The following is a 17,502-nucleotide window of genomic DNA, read 5'->3' on the forward strand; positions in this document are numbered from 1 at the left end:
GGTACACAGGGCATCAATGTAGTTTATGATTGGGGTCCCTTTTGGCTCTTAATTCTCTTGAAAAAAATATTTAAGGAAGTTAGTAAAGTTCTTCGTTTTCGTCCATGCTGTGTCAATACAACTACATGCTGAGTACTTTTACAAGATTAAAATTTTGAAGTGTCCACAAGGGTATTTTTGGTTTGTTTGTTGTGAAAACAAAAAACTAATTTCAAATTTATTGTCGTTTTGTTTCTAAGGTGGAAACTGAATGGCACAGTAATCCATCCAAAATCAGGCTCTCACTACAGCCTGTCTGGAGGAAATCTCAGAATAAGCCAGCTGAACAAAGACCAAGATGCTGGAACATATCAGTGCCTCGCCACCAACTCTTTCGGGACCATCGTCAGCCGAGAGGCCAGCCTAACCTTTTCATGTAAGTCACTAACACTAATGTTTTATTCCCATTCTAATCAAACTCTACCAGCCACCAATGTGAATGGATGTGGTATTAAAGATATTTCAGTGGAACTTGTGATAGTAACGTTCTGGGGACCTGATGCTCCCAGTGCTGAGACTCAAGGAGCTAGATGTTAACCACTGATATTATGCCTGAGTCATGAAACATCAAAAACAACACCTAGTGCTATTCACTAGCAGTTTACCCAAGATTTCTTTAAAATAACTAACAGAACCTACAGATTCAAACAAATCCTCTTAGACGACTTCTTGAAGACTTTCAAACATATACTGTTGCTTATGTTCTGGGGTTCGTTCAGTGGTTTTCTTGGATTTAATGTTAAAAAAAGTTACAACATTGACAGTGAAAAAGAGGTGGCTGCTGCAAATTGAATACTGGTTCCTGATGTTTGGAGCAAGGCCGTAGCCTCTCTCCCAGGCCATTTGTTTTGTCTCTAGACCATGCACAGAGTCACCCCTAGGTAGGACCAATCCTATTCTGTGGGGGAACTCCACTGTCAACATAGGCCGACACAGTGACAGTTCCATCAATTGTCTTGGTCTGACCTTACCGGTCTTCAGTTGTCGTCACATACTAAGGGCATGCATCTGTGACCGGGTGTCATCCATCTTCTTTATTACTCTTGCTATAGCTTAATTAACTCCACTCACTGATTGAATGGTACAGGTTCAAGAGAATAATTTAGAGGGCAGATGATATTATTAGAATGTGTCATGCAATTTACAACATGGCTCTTTGATTCTTGTCAATTTTGTGGCCATGTTATTTGACATCACACTACCGGTACTTCATACTACTTTGACAATGTAATTGTAGAAGGATGTAAGACTACATATTCTTTTGTGTGAGGATGCTGCACCTTCTTATTATATGTAAAGCACTTTAGTGATATGTTGTGTCTAGATCTGTGATTCTGTTGAGGTGCTCTGTTGTTTGTTGTTGTTGGTGCTGTTGTTGTTTTTGTTGGTGTTGTAGTTTGTTTGACGTTTGCTGAATGGACACATGAATTTCTGAAAGGACTAATAAATATATATCTACAGAAGCACATGACTCAGTAATACATTCTACCCATGTTCAGGTTGAATTAATGAAGTACTTTATTGCTCCTCTATCACGATACACTCTATAACAATCAATTCCATTTTCTTGTGACAAAAAAAACTAATGAAAATTGGCTATATAGTGATTGCAAATATGGCCTGTGCTAGTGACCTTGCAACTAAAGATAACACAGTACCAGGGACACAGAATATACTTAGAAAATGTATGTTTTTACAATTTCTCCTGAATGAAGTTAAATAATTGCATTGATAAGGTAAGTCTTGTCAGTAGATCTAGGCCTATAGGAAATTGCAGTAATTTTCATATGCAAATCATTGCTGTTCTCTGACAAAAGCCGCATTCTTGTTAAGTAATTGAGTTCTGGGTGTTGTGAGCGCTTTAATTAAAGAGATATTGATAGTGTCTTAATCATGTTTCTCATTCATAATCTTTCCAAAGCACATTGGTGTTATACAATATATTTTCATGTTTTAATCAACAACTGTATTCAATGTGTGACATGGTGTGTTTATCAAAATGAGAAAGAAATATCTGTCCTTCTTTCACCAATACTGTTATATTTTGTACTGTAACTTTAATTTTTATTTTATCCTATGTTAGTTTTGTGGATTAATCATTAGATCCATGAGCCATTTAGACTTTAGGATTTGTCTATCCTGACTGTACCAGACAGATTTTCCAACTGTGGCTGCATTCAATTTATTTCAGTCATGTGTATGATAGTGCATGTGTCACTGGTGATGGAAAGAGCATTATTACCAGGGTTGATATCAAACCATGTCTAAGTAGATGGACAATGTTTTGGTCTAGAGAAATGTTGCCATGGGGGATAGCCAGCGTATAACACCTTAGTTAGCATTCCTCAGAGTAACAATTGTATTTCTCTGTGAGCGTTACTCTATGTAGTCAGCAGGGTCTTCAAGGTTACTGCATGAGTGGCAATGTTCCAGATAATCCAGCATTCCCCTCCCTCTACCTAACTTTTGATGGATGGTGCCTCTTCTTGTGAGGAGTTTGCTGCTGTCCAGCCCACTTCCTGAGGCAAGGATAACTGATGGATAGAGGGCCTCCTCATTCAATAAAGGCTGCCCTTGATCAGTATTTGTATTGATTCTGTATATGTGATTATGTCAAATATGGTCACCCATGATTCATACTGATGAATAGGTTGTATATCCAATATCTGAATCACAGGTACAGTGGGGTTTGTTACTATGCTGACGTTAGAAATGAAAATAAAAGCCAATCAATAAAAGCATATAGTTAGTAGACCTGCAGAATGTTTACCGGGTGTTCTAAGCATGTCAAAAGAATGATGTTTTGTTGATTTCCTTTCAAAGGTCTAGATTTGTGCCCCATGAACATTTTAGTATTTAATAATATTTGACAAAATTAATAATCATGTAGAATGTGTTAAATAGATGCCACAATATTTAGTCACTAAATAGATTCTCATAGAACAAATACCATGGAGAGGTTTTCAAATGTATTACATTTTTGGTTGAACTTAGGGATGCACGTACATAGTTAACAAGTCAACTTTAGTGTATAAAAATGAGCCTCTTCTGTAGGCAACAGTCAAGAAACATCCTCTTTGGAGTTTAAGGGAAGTTAAAGTGAACCCCTTGTTGGAAACCTTCAAACAACTCACAATGTGACCGTCAAGGATAACTACAGTAGCATGCACAGCCTGATGTTAAGGAAGAAGGTTCTCAGTAGTACAAAGTGGTACAGTAGTAGTACAGTACAAAGGAGGAGCCTATTGCCAAAAAAGAAAGGTTCAAATACATTTATGAAAAGAAAACCGATATACAATTAGAACTGTGCTACAGTTTATCATTTTGACTATTTTCCCCCACTTCCTTCTGCCACCCTTTCAGCTCAGCAAGACAAAGGGAGACTGTGGGTGTAATGAATCACATAGTTATGGTTGGGCAGCCTTGTTGAAGTATGATAAGTCATGCTGGCATTTAAAATGCTCATATGTCTGGGATGTGATCATCAGGGTAATCTGGATCATTGTTTGCTGTGTCATCCCAGGTTTAAAATAATGGATGCTAATGGTTCTGGATAGATCATCAGTTACTTATCCAAATGATCATGAATCATGGTTACAATTGACTTATGCAGTGTGTAGTCTGATCTCCTTTCTTTTGTTACAGTAGCTACCTGTTCTAAAGATCTTTTTCAGTTCGAAGACTTTTATTTTGCAATTCAATGCCAAACCACACAAGGCTGTTCTCTTTGTCACAAGTTTGATGTGAAATTATTTGAGATGGCCCTTAAAGGCTGAGAGCATGCTTTCATGCTTCCTTTTGAACCAAAAAAGCACAGCTGTGTGTGCTCAGAGGAGCATGCTTTTGGTCAAGTCCTTATCTTTGTCCCTGCTACAGGCACCATGTAGCATACTGTACTAAACATTCAGTTGGGCTCCTCTGGCTGTTTTGCAACAATGCTTCTTTTGCTCTTTTTTGACTAGTGAGAGTGGTGTACTGAGATGTGTGTGCGTGCATGCATGCGTGTGTGTGTGTGTGCGTGTGCGTGGATGTGTATTTGTGTGTGTTGGCAATTGATTCAAATATCAAAACAGAGACAAAAATATAACTGGATCAGTGTGTCTTGTTATTACAACAGCTTTAATCTAAACCCAAAATGATGGCAAAAAGACACTTTGGAATTAATTCAGGACCTTAGATGTCCAATGCTCTAGTTCACTTTGTTCCATCAGACTGTCTGTCTCTCTATGGCTTTTATCACCTACTATCCTGCCTTGAGATGAAAGTGAGGGATGATTCCACTCAAAAGCTTTTGCTGCTATGCCATGGTCCCTGTATTGGACCAAGACACAAAAGCACACCCATGGGCCTGTGGCTAGGACATTTGCAAGTCCTTGATTCAAGCTGTATTTGATTACCTGACCGTCAGTAGTCTAGACTGCTCAAATTCAGCCCTTACCGACCGACAATAATGATGTTAACCCACAGAATACTACACTACTGCCACTACTGCACCAGTTTACTACCTATACATGTTAATTCTTTTTTACTTTTTATGACATAAGAGTATAGTATATCCTTTTGTTTTTTTTGGTTTCACTGCTATCTCTCAAATTGCAAAGGTGCAGTAGATACTTGTTCATGTAATTGACTCTCAACTGGCAAATCTCATAGTAATTTAAGGGAATTCTAAGATTTACCTTTCTTAACAGAGCTTAAGAAAATCCAAAAGATATTAGTAAAAGAGTGCTCCTGGGTTAAGAGGAGATTTATGTTTTAAGGAATAATTAAAGCCTGCCTCATAATAGACTTGTCCCACAGCCAATATGACATATATTAGCTGACCTTATAGTCTTCTTCATAAATCAGTGAGCACAGTAATGTTGCATTTAAATCTGCTCTTGGAGCAGAACTAATCAGCAATCTAGTTTCAAAGTGAGTTGGTCTCTGCTCTGCTTTAAAATGTCCTATTGAGCCGCCCTGCAATGAGAGCTTCCATTCCTCCATCTTTATTGAGGTGACTTGACAATATGGAGCATTTTACACATCAAGGGAAATTAGTGAGGGAAGTTAATTAATCCTTTAAAAATTATTTCATTTGTGCTCTAAAATCAGCTATATCAATCCAATCAAATTAACATTGCATTAAACTGTACTTAACATTATTCTTATTGGTTGTTTTTCTGTCGTTTCTGACCCTTCTGACAAAACACCTCAAAGACCTTAGAGAGGTCAGGAAGAATTAAGATAGTTTGCTTTTCTAGTTTGTGCCATGTGCAGAATGTGATCAAAATAAATGCATATATTTTTTAATTTTCTTTTATTATGTAAATCAAATTACCGATAAGCTAATCATAAAAAACATGGAAATGTTGTCAATGTATTCATCCACCTCTGCGGATTCCTGTGGTATCTCAGTAAGCTCATCCATGTAGACTCTTATGTGTTTTCTGAAATACCTATATAAAGATCCATCTGGCTACAGTAGCAAAGGGGATTGCAAAAAGGGTGTAGTCCATCAATTGGAAAGCAGACATTAGTACATTAGTTTCAATAAAAGGCTCATTTCAGTTTCTAAACTATTTTTGAATAGCTTTGTAATGGTGAGTGTGATAAATAAAATACAATGGAAATCTGAAAACCACTGGGTCCGTTAAAATTGTTCAAGTGTGACCCAGCCCAGCAAAATCCTCTTTACATACCAAAGAACCTGTAAAGTGCTATAGTTTGGAAGTCCCTATTGATTTAGGCCAAATCCGTTTTAATCCCAATACATTACATCTATAACTATAGTACCTAATATACTCTAATATTCTTTACTGAACTGTTGTAGCATACATTTACATATTTTGTTTGTATTTTAACAACCTTCCACAAGTATAATGTTGTTCACTGGAATAACTTATTTGAAGTTGCTGATGCAACACTTTCATCCACACTTGATCTTATTTGAATATATTACAACATTCCCATAATTTCAAAGATCAGTTTTTATACAGTGTTGTTTCACTTAATGCAGTAGGTATTTATGTCTCTCTGACAGTCAGAACAAACATACAAGGTGTTGATTTGGCCTGAGGCATTTCCAAGGTCTGTTCACCTCAAGCAATGATGACTATCATGAGAATGAATCTTTATATTTCTAAGGTCCCACATCTCCAACAAATATGTATTCTTTTTTTAAATATTTTATATTATCAATAATGTTTAAGTGTTATTGTCTTTTAGTTGTCTGTAATGCATTGACACAGTTTTGTTGGCATTGCACTGGTTTTACTTTATATCAAAAGGGTCTAGTGCCATATCTGTCAGGAGTTTACATTGGGTGTATTTTTTTTCAGACTTGGAACATTTCAAGATGCACAGAAGAAGCTCTGTGTTAGTGCGTGAGGGACAGGGTGTGGTTCTCCTGTGTGGACCTCCATCGCACTCTGGAGGTAAGAAAACCCTTCATGAATATCTTTCTACAAAACTGTTCATACATTCAACTTTTTGGCTTGTCAGACTTCCCTCTAGCATGTCACTTTGCCTTTGTATGGGAGATGCATCCCATGTGGTACATTATTTCCATCTCTTGTTGAGGAGTTCTTAAATGTAACACCTGTTTTATCTTATTTCCAGCACTAGGTAGTATAAAGTCATGCAGATATAGGCCATGAATAGACCTGGACAATGCATCTGCAAGTCATCAACACCTAGAGATAACTTCAAGAAATATGATCAAACTGTTTTGGCGTCATCACTTAGCCATTATAAAAGGTGGCTCTCAGTTGCTGTCCTGTCATCATTAGATGGTGTCCCGCTATCTAATGATGGTATCCCCCAATGACAAGCACTGATAGCAACAATCTGCTATGCCACCCTAGACACCTACCTCACAAGTAATGTATCTCAATCAGAAGATGCATGTGGGTGGTGCTATGCTAGATGAACCACCCAGTGCATCCTTATTCATTACCATATGTTGGTCGGCCTAACGATGGACGGTGGAGTTGAGGACACTCTGTGCAGGAGTGACTGTCAAGGGACACATAATATATAGCAGACAGCTGTCCAGAAGTTCCCCCTGCTGCCTGATGCATGAACAGTGTGCATAAGAATGCAGATTGAGATGTACATGGCCTACAAAAACAAGGAATAGTGTGTGGTGATTGGGGGTGTACGTGTCGAATTATAATAATATTAATAATAATAGTGTGTGGAAAAAAGGTGATTTGGGGTATATGTGTGTGTGTGTGTGTGTGGATGTGTGTGTGAGTGTGTGTGTGTGAGTGAGTGTAAAGAGAAAAAGAGTATGACGATATTCAGATGAATACCAACAGAATGTTTACCAATAGAGTGTTCATGGTGGGACAAAAAAATATTGCTGTCAGGGGTTTTACTGTTATAATCTGATTAGTGGATGGCAGAGTTTTATAATCTCCATAAATAACCTCAGAGTTGTTCACTTAATACTGTACTCACACATATTTTATACTCCAAATGGCTAAATTATAGAAGACACACACACATATCCACCAAAACTCATATATACATTTACGAAGAAGTACATAAAACACACTTTTAAAATGTGAAAACTTGTGTCTCCAGTCAAATTGAAAACATGTTCTCTAAGTGATAACCAATATGAGGATAAACAACACCAGATTTGTGGCTTCCAAGAAACTGAACTAACATGAACAAGAAACACATGCAGATCACTGCCATGAAAGGGTGAGTGGGTGAGTGTGCAGGTGGGAACGCAAATAGTACATTCTTGAAATGATACACACATTAATCAGGCTAGCAAAGAACTTAAATGACAGATGCTTCTAAAGCATCTCATGTTCTATGTTGAGTGTGTGGTTTTGTGTGTGTGTGTTCTACATGCTGTGCGTGTGTGCGAGTGTAATGCCAGGTTATTTCTCCTGCCATCTAGTTGGCAGTGTGTAAGCACCTCGTTCCTCTCTGCTGGACCCCAGTCACACGTCATGTCCCCCAGGCTCCCTTGCCCCAGTACATAAACACAAATCCCTCAATGCCAGTGGGGATTTCATCCCTGGAGGAATACACTGTCACCGGCTGTGCAAAGAGAAAATAACAATATAAAAAAACAAGACAGCTTCCTAACTCAATACACAAGAAGCGGCCTGGACCCCTCACTGTAATTCTTGATACAGCATAGTTACACAATAGTTGACTATATTAATGTTTAAGAGAATTATACTCATATGTAGTGTTAGGAGTGGTGTAACTGTTATTTGCACAAAGACGTCTATATACCCTTACTTTTAAAACCTCACGTCATTTGTGTCATTTTGTGTGTGAGCGATTATAAACTATTTCCCCCAAAATAATTGCAATATAGCTAGAGTGGAATTTTAACCGTTTTTTTTTTACTGTGTAATAATTGGTCAGCTACAAAGGCAAAAGGATTGGTTTAGATTTAGCTGTCTGGCTATGTTAGTATGGCACAATATAATCATTGAATGGATATTTCTATGGCTTACTGTAATGTTTTTTTTATGAACTCTCTACTCTTTCATAATGTGCTTTTGAACTCAAAACCCTTCTCGTTTCAATAGCTTGACCTTGTGTGTCTGCGGTAAAAGGAGATGTTGACAAGGCCTAAATTAGTTCTTACAAAAAGGAGACTGGAAGAGTCAAAATCTTAATCATACATTGAAAGTAAAGGGCTTGTCGACATATTTTCCGCTGTTCCAGTGATTGCCTTCTTGTAGTGGCTCTGAGGTGGCAGACAATAAAGCGAGGTTGCAACCTGAATACCTGTTTTTTTTGTCCCTTGAGCATAAACACATATTTCTGCATGCTTCAATCCCTTACGCTTGATTTGTTTTCAGCCTTATTGGGTGAGGAAGTGAGCCACATTGTTGGAAGTACAGTACAGAGTGAGGATTAAGGTGTATTTAGCACAAATCCTTACTTCATACAGTACGTACAGTTACACAACAGCCTTCAGCAGTAGAAGCATGTATTATGCCCAGAGGTTCACATAAACCGACTGTTGATTTGAGCAACTACTGTAAAGCCATAAAGGCAATGGATTCACTATATCTGAAAGGTGCAAAATGTTTGTATTTATTTTTGAACCAGTGTACACAGAGTCCCCCTCCCTCCCCTGCTGTAAGCAGGCAAACCGAACGAGAAGACTGGGCTGAGTGCAGATCAGGGATGACACACACTGCCATGCCAGACACAGACACACAGGCCGGCCTAGAAGCAAGGAGCTGCCTCAACCCATGCAGCTTAGATGTGACAGGCCACTGCTCCTGCTTCGCGAGCTTGACTGGGCTGTGCGTAATTATAACAGAATACATTAGATGGAGAAGGCACACACCCATGACCTGCTAACATTAGTGTTAAAATTATATTTTAGAAAGGGGATTCTAATACCCTTGGATTGAAAAATTTGTTGGTTCTGTTTCCAGAAATGTATAGCTTCCACGACAATCTCACACAGAGAAGCCAGAAGAGCTGAGAGGTTGTCACTTTTGCTCTCCTTCAAACTCCACCGCATTAATAGGCTGTCTGTGTGACCTACCATTAGTCTTTGTATTACTCAATTATTGTGTTTAGTCCTAATGCAGCTGACCTCCATTTTATAATGGAGAGGGATGTTTTAAGGGCACTCAAGACTGAAATCACTTGAGCACATACCCACCAAAAATAGAAAAGTCTAGTGTGTCCTTTCTGTTTTTATTTTCTATGACCCCAGGCTTTGAGAACACAAAGCATGTGCATTATGTCTGGTCCTGTAAAGTAACGGGAGGAGGATTCTCAGAGCCCGGAGCAGACTTGGGAACGCTTCCCGTTGTAGCACAATTGGAGTGGCAGTACTGACGGAGTGGTGTTTTCTGCGGGAGGCTGTGTGGAATTTCGTTTTTCCAGCACAGAGAGGCAGTGTCTTGCATGCTGCTAGTTTAACTAGTCTGCAGATTATGATTGAGTTTTACTGGAGGTCACACTAGTTCTCTCAATGTGATTTGTAATGTGACTCATGTTGCATCTTGACACTCAGCTCACTCTCATGGGCCATCCTCTCAAAACGGAAACAAACTGTAAGAGAAGAGGAGAGGCGGAGAGAGAGAGTTAAGATCTTGAAACTGACCCCCCACCCCTCCCATGTCTTTGCCCATCTCCTCCTCATCCCCTGTAATTCCACTGTGCTAGCTCAGTCATCTGATCATTATTACACGTTGAAGAGGACTATTAGGAACCTTTTTGTTTTATGTTTGTTTATCGTTCTCAGCATGCCTTGGTGCTTTTGCTTTGTAGCTTCGTAATTAAAAATGCATATTGTTGTCAGAGAGAGCATTACATGTATTATTAACACCAGATGATCAGAAAGACACATAATATTAATTGGAAGCAGTACACTGACAGTGCGTTAATATGCCACCCTTCCCAGCCCTGCACATTATGAATCCCATATAGGCTACTGTAGTAAGGAATTCACTAATATGGTGGTCCCTTTGCTATTGATGGATAGCTTGTTTAGTGTGTTGAAGCAGACCTACTTTGCTCTTGTTGTTCACCATTGTCATAATTATTCCCTGTGAATCCCAAGGGATTCAGCCACTGGGTTAGCTCTAAAGAAGAAATTGCCATCCAACAGTGTGTAGAAATTAATCATGTTTGCAGCCTTGAACAAGCCAAGAGGCTGGCTTTTAATTGTTGCCTCCCAACAATGACACTAATACATACAGCACATTGGGAATGCTTGTGTAAGCAATTTCAAACAGTTGTCACCATCACCATTCTGTGATATGCATTGAAGGTAACACTATTATTAATAATAAACTTTAAAAAGGATACAAATGAATCTTTTTGGGGAAATTATGTGTTGAAATGGAATTGCCTACTCCCTTAAACTGGATGTATTTGAATGGGACAGTACAGAAAGTCCTTGCACTCTGAATTCTGAATGTTGACTATCTTTGTAATGGGAAAAACATTTAGTTAGAAAGTATGTCATATATTCATTAACAGAGTTACTTGTGTCATTCTCTTGATACATGATTTTTGTATCATCACAAATAGTTGAGTATACATTAACAGGTCTCTATGTTTTGCAGATCTTTTCATTTCATGGTGACTTCTCCGAAGCATTTTGCAACCCCAGCAGTCTAAGCACACACTGGGCTGTATTTTGTCAGCATCTGACATTCCTCTCCGGGGACACTTCAAAGTGAAAACTCCTCTCCCGTCAAACGTTATCATCTTTTAGCCTTGAAGATTTGTCCACACTATGGAGGATGAATTACTTTGCTAACATATCTAATCTCACTTTATTATAAGAGGAATTTGGGACTATAAAAATGGTTGGGTAAAGAAATGGTTTTAATTGTTGTATGGCTCCTTATGTTCTTGACTCTGTGTTTGTATATTTTGGAATACATTAAAAAAAAATCACTATATGAAATCTTCTTAATACAATTCTAACGATAGTGATACATGTAGTGTTACACATTATATCTATTAATTCAAACACTATAAACTGAATGATGCTGTTGCAATGCTGCTGTTGCACGAACAAAACAATGTGCCAAATGTGTGGACTGGATGTCTAAAATCTTTCTTTACAATTAAATTATTCCATTTGATTCCACTGTCGACATAATCAGTCACCATGTAGAGGTGTGTCAGTTGTAAACATGGGCAGGGACAGTCACAGCTCAAAAGCATTGGGGAGGAAACAGGCACAAACATGTCTTGTCCTGCTGTAGTGTTCTTTCTCCCTCTGGTCTGCTCCTGAGAGAACCCCATCTACACTCAACACACACAGACACACACACTGAAAGCTCTGAGATTGCTGATTGGCCGACTGTAATGTGTCATGTACATGCTTGTATCAGGGTACAAGCTGTGCAAGCTGTGGCGTGGATGGAAACACGCTGTGATAAATGACCAGGCAGTTAGAGAGGCTAGGGTAAGAATCCTCCAAGACCTGTTTTGTTTAATTACCAGCCTGCTAACAAGAGCATGGGTTTGATTAGGCTCAGCAGGGAAATAGTATGTGTCTGTCAGTGGAAAGGACTGGAGAACTGAATAACAGCATACAATGTCATTAAAAGGACTGTGTGGTATTACTTAAGTTCCTTATTCTGTTTTGTAAAACGTTTTTTGTTTATGGTTATTAAATTAGTCATAAGATTGTATAGAGTGTTCTCCAAACCCGGCCATGCTAGCTGTGATAGATTGAAGAACATCATATTCTGGTAAATGTCCTAATGTTCTTTCGCATGAATAATATTGTGCTGAAATTTGTTCAGATAATTACACAGCTTTGTAACCTATCACAGACTCTGGCCATCATTAATTTTCACCTTGGCACGAAACTCTGTGGTAGTTCTGCTACCCTTAGGAGAAAGAGGATGCACAAAACACCACATAACTGCAACACTAACAAATGCATTCAACCCACAACCCAATCCTCACAAACCCACCTGCCAAAACCTGGTTATGGCCTAATGATATTTTGATGATGTACATAATCTTACTGACCTTTAACATGCATGTAGTCTGGTGTTTATTTGATCTGAGACACTTCTCCTTTTTTTTCCAGATCTGACGTTTTCCTGGATTTTTAATGAGTACCCATCATTTGTGGAGCAGGACACACGCCGCTTCATCTCCCAGGAGACAGGGAATCTGTACATCGCTAAAGTGGAACCTTCTGATGTGGGAAACTACACCTGTGTGGTTACCAATACTGTCACAAAGACCCGCGTGCAGGGCCCACCCACTCCACTAGTGCTACGCAGTGATGGTGAGACCTTGCTCGATGTGATCCTGTGTGTGTGTATGTATGTGTCTGTGTGTGTTTGTGTGTTTACTTTTTAATGCCTATTAGTCAATGTGTCTTTAATTTGATTTGGTTGGTAACAGTTGGATGAAACAAAGAACACACTAGCTTCTGGTAAAAAGGGGTCACTCTGAACGGAGCCTGTTCAGTAAAGAACATGTTTTTCCATGTCCCAGTATTTCTTGCAAAAGATGGAGGACACTTTGTAACAAATGTTACATATGGCATTTTGTAGCTCATCGTACATATTGCATTCGATAAAGGTTAGACTTATTAATAGAAATTAGGTATGAACAACCAGAATGAAAGGGTGGCTTTAGGCCCATGGAAAATACGTATTTGTAAATTAAACAGTTGAAGTAGGCCAAGTGTTTTTAAAGAATACCAATGAAATGCAAATGTTTTTTTTCTTTGCTAATTTCAGTAACTCCAGTTTTTTATGCTTTAGGCTGGCCTTATCAAAGCCTCTATGGAAAGGTCACATGTCTCTCTGTGATCTACATGTTAGCGTTCTTGTCACAAAAAGATGGATATTCATTAGTTATTTTTTTATCTAGCTTTCCCTGCTGCTCCCAACATTATGGACACTGAACTGTGATGTGCATGAATGATTTATCCCTTTATAGAATGGCCACAGTCAACTCCCTCATGTGTGAAGTGGGAGCTAACAGGACTGTTGCCACTGGTGGTATTGCTAAATATTTAAAATATTTTTTTCCAGGCGTACCAATTTTCCAGATGTCCCAATCAGTCTGAGATGCCATTGGTTATGTAGTCTGGTTATGCACAACAGATGCCAGTGGCTTAGGGTTTTAGGGTTTTAGGAGATTAATCCTCATAGAGATGGGTCCCTAAAACACATCTCTATTTTGTAAGTTACAATATGCACAATATTAATGTTTTTGATGCTTTTCAACAAATCAAAAAGAATATCTCTTATTTTTAGATTCTGTTTTCAACCAAAACTATCAAACCAGATATCTACAACCAGACATCAATGTGGCATGTAGACTCTAATTACCAACCCCGTTGTCACTGGTCACATTTAGCTCATGTCCTCTGTAAAAGGTTATGGTCTGAGACAATTACCGCGTTCTTACACCTGTCTCATTTACCATGGGCTATAGTGCCATGGGTAACCAACAGCATTAGCCCATGGTGATAAGGATCTGATTTAGCTATTAGACAGTGGGGCCCATCCCGATAACTCATGTTTCACCACCAAATGAAACAAGACAAAATCTGTCTGTTTCTTCCACCTGAAAAGCTGGTTGTGTCAGGAAACCTTAAGACTGGATTTCAGATAAAAGCAACAGCAGTATGTGAGCAGAGCGTATGGAATGAGTGAACTGAGTTGAACCAGAGACTAGTGTTTGCATGGAGCCACTTTTTAGCTGTGTCACTGTTCTCAATTACAGTATAGGACTCTACAGTAGGCATATTGTAAATCACATTTTGTATTTGCTTTCATCTCTTTCTACACTGTGGCTTTCCCTTCTTAGGTGTGATGGGTGAATATGAGCCAAAGATTGAAGTTCAGTTTCCAGAAGTAGTCCATGTAGCCAAGGGTTCTACTGTAAAGCTGGAGTGTTTTGCTCTTGGAAAGTAAGTAAGCTGTAGAATTTTAAGCATCTGTGTTTGACTTAACAGGGACTCAAAGACATGAAACGTGAAAAATAAATGTGTTTATTCTAAACATGCTGTTTAGAATAAACAGCGTGATACTTTTCGAGTTTACATTTTTGCCTCAAACCCTTCTTAGTTTCAGGCTGGGATGCACATCTGAGAATCTCATTACAGAGTGTGCGCTGAGGTTCTCAGAGATCATTGCTAGTTCAGCAGATGAACTATTTATTCCAAGTATATTCAAATAACCGAGTATATACTTCATATACAGTACTAATTATCTTGTCTTGTTTGTTGATTTTCTTCCAACCAGCCCGGCCCCCACTATAAACTGGAGGAGAGTAGACGGAGTTCCCTTTTCCAGAAAAGTAGACGTGAGGAAAGCCAGCGGTGTCTTGGAAATCCCGTATTTCCAGCAGGAAGATGCAGGAACATATGAGTGCGAGGCGGAAAACCCCAGGGGGAGGAACAGTGTGAGAGGAAAGCTCTCTTTCTACGGTAGGTGATCGAGGAGTACATTAATATTTGACCAGAGAAAGCTACATGTGCCAGAGTTGCTCAGACTGAGAGACATCAAAGGCAGACCTACAGTAACTGGTCTTAAAACACAGTCCATGTTAATGAACATGAGGAGCCTTGTTTTAAGAGCACATCTGAGCGATTAGATGCTGTCAGGCACGAGGCCACGGATATTTTGATCCAGATTAAAGGAATGATGTGGATGAGGCAGAGCCCTTGGATGTGACCTTGTTCATGAGCCTTGTATTGGGTTTCACCAGATGGCACAATGATTGACATCCAACTTGACTGGAGATCAAAGCTGTTAAATGTACTATACTTAGACCAGAGGCACATATGCCACAGACATCATCTCCAGTACAGTATCTGGATGGACTGGAATAAGGACAGTCTATTCAGTCATTGCTACTGTTGATAACTTTACTTAATTCTGATATTGTAACTTTGCCTTGGGCTAGATAAGACTTTCCCAAAATCACTCCTTGGTAATTCAGATCCTTTGTCTTCCCAGTTCTGGACAATTCTGCTTTCATTGTTTGTTGTTATTCCAGTGGTGGAATGTTTTGGGGTTATGAAAGAAGCATGTACAGGGGGTAGAAGCTCTATCAGAGCCACTCTGGGGTATTTCTATTTCTGTAGTTAAATTTATTCTGGACTTTCAAAAGGAGGGTCCTGACCCTCTGTTGTTTTGGTGGTAGTCATGTGATGGCATTGTTCATACAAGACATCCTCCTATTAAGTAAGTACCTGTAGGCTATTTGTACCACAGGGATTTATTTCTCCCTTCTGGAATTTTCTCTGCTGTATACCTAATGACCCATTTACAAGAATAGCTCATTGGGCTCCCTGAATGTTTTATTAGACTTGTTGTTTCATTGTTTATTTTCTGCACTGATGGAAGGAACCTGTTCCCTTGTTGAAAGTTGAGGTGAAATGTTTTGTACGTGTACATGAAATACAGAGGGGAAGAATATATTGTAGCTAACTAGTTGATAAGGTTAGTCAGGACTCAAGTGATTCATTCAAACAGACATATTCACATACAGAATACACTTAATCAATTTCTGCGGCTAAATATTTATGATCTCTTTATTTATTTTTTCAAACTTTAACCGCTCTTTCCCTCAATTGGTTTTCTGCCCTGCGGTGCATAAGTCAGACTCTGACAGCTGTCACAAGTAACTCATTCTGTGTATTAAACAATTTGCCATTATTTATAACGCTCACGGCACCTTTACGTCATGAAACCCAGCAGCCATGTTGCTCGTCCTGTGAGCCACAGGGGCTGGTTTGTCAGTTTTAGCTGCTGTTCTAGTCTCTTCTGATGTGGCTTCACCCCCCTTCCCCTCTCTCTGTCTGCCAAGCGATACAAATCTGTAATCTTATTTTGAAGTCCCTTGGAATTAAGCCTTTGAGACATTTGTCAGCAGTGTGTGGAAATAAGTAAATCGATAAGTGTATCTGGTGTACATCACTGCAACCTGCAGGCACAGAGCTTTGAAGACTGGACTTCCTGTTAATAAGAGAAGGAAACAATTATTTTACACTGCTATTTGCCATGTATCGTAATCATTATCACGTATATGATAATGTTTTTAGTGGCATTTTGTATTTTTTAAGGCATCAAGGTGTGAATAATAATCACACTTGTATATGACTAAAAGCAACAAATGCAATGCATTAGCTTTTATCTTCTAAAAAGAGGATGTTGTTTTGATACTTCATTATTTTTCTGCGAAAATAATGTCAACCAGAATATAAAGGAGAAAAGCTCATTAAAACACGCTTTTGGTTTAAACATATGCATGCAGACTGTATGACTATATTTGACAGCAGAGGCAACTCCCTAAATTATATTTTTTCAACTTGAAATTTGATTCTTGTAATGTTTTCTACAAACAAGGGAGAGCATACAGAATGTTAAGACTACACAAGGGATATAAATGCATCGGCTTAACCTATCAGTACATTTATAATGCAGGCCTGTTCCTCTATCCCATCACATCCATCTACCTCTTAGCATTAGCTCTGGCTGATTTGAGAGACCTGAGATGCAGCCAGAGATGGGCTGCCCAGTCTCATTTAGTGAGTGGTGACTGAGAGTCGATACGTTCACAGTGGGTGAGGGATGAAGGGAGTGGCCTCGACAGTGGGGCGAGGAAACAACAACAATAGGGTCCTGAGAGGTGGAGCAGGCCCACTAGGCTCTTCTGGAAGATTGCAGTGGAATGGATGTGATGCTAAATGACTGGTGATAATGGAGGACATCTCAGCTATCTCCTCTGGTGGCACTTCCATCAAACAGACACACACACACGGGCATTAGTAATACCTAGACACACATACGCATACAAACACACAAACACAAGCCCCCCCTTCCCCCCCCCTCTCTGTCTCTCTCTCTCTCTCTCTCATAGAGCAAGGTAGGGAGGAAGGCTCCCTTCCTGACTGTATCACATACACATATGCACAGAAATACACAAAACACACATCTGATCAGATTTAGTTCACAGACGTGCTATAGGGATACATTT

General features: G+C 39.1%; 1 protein-coding gene across 1 annotated transcript in view; it reads left to right on the plus strand.

The window, feature by feature from the left end:
- Positions 1–17,502, plus strand: part of cntn4 (contactin 4) — a 64,007-nt gene that overhangs the window by 19,349 nt on the left and 27,156 nt on the right. Inside the window, exons 4-8 of the mRNA XM_067238289.1 lie at positions 240–415; positions 6,360–6,455; positions 12,584–12,787; positions 14,326–14,428; positions 14,763–14,947. Coding sequence (XP_067094390.1) covers positions 240–415; positions 6,360–6,455; positions 12,584–12,787; positions 14,326–14,428; positions 14,763–14,947 — 764 coding nt within the window. The remainder of the gene's footprint in view (positions 1–239; positions 416–6,359; positions 6,456–12,583; positions 12,788–14,325; positions 14,429–14,762; positions 14,948–17,502) is intronic.

Source organism: Osmerus mordax, chromosome 1 (genome assembly GCF_038355195.1).
Source record: "Osmerus mordax isolate fOsmMor3 chromosome 1, fOsmMor3.pri, whole genome shotgun sequence".
NCBI lineage: Eukaryota > Metazoa > Chordata > Actinopteri > Osmeriformes > Osmeridae > Osmerus > Osmerus mordax.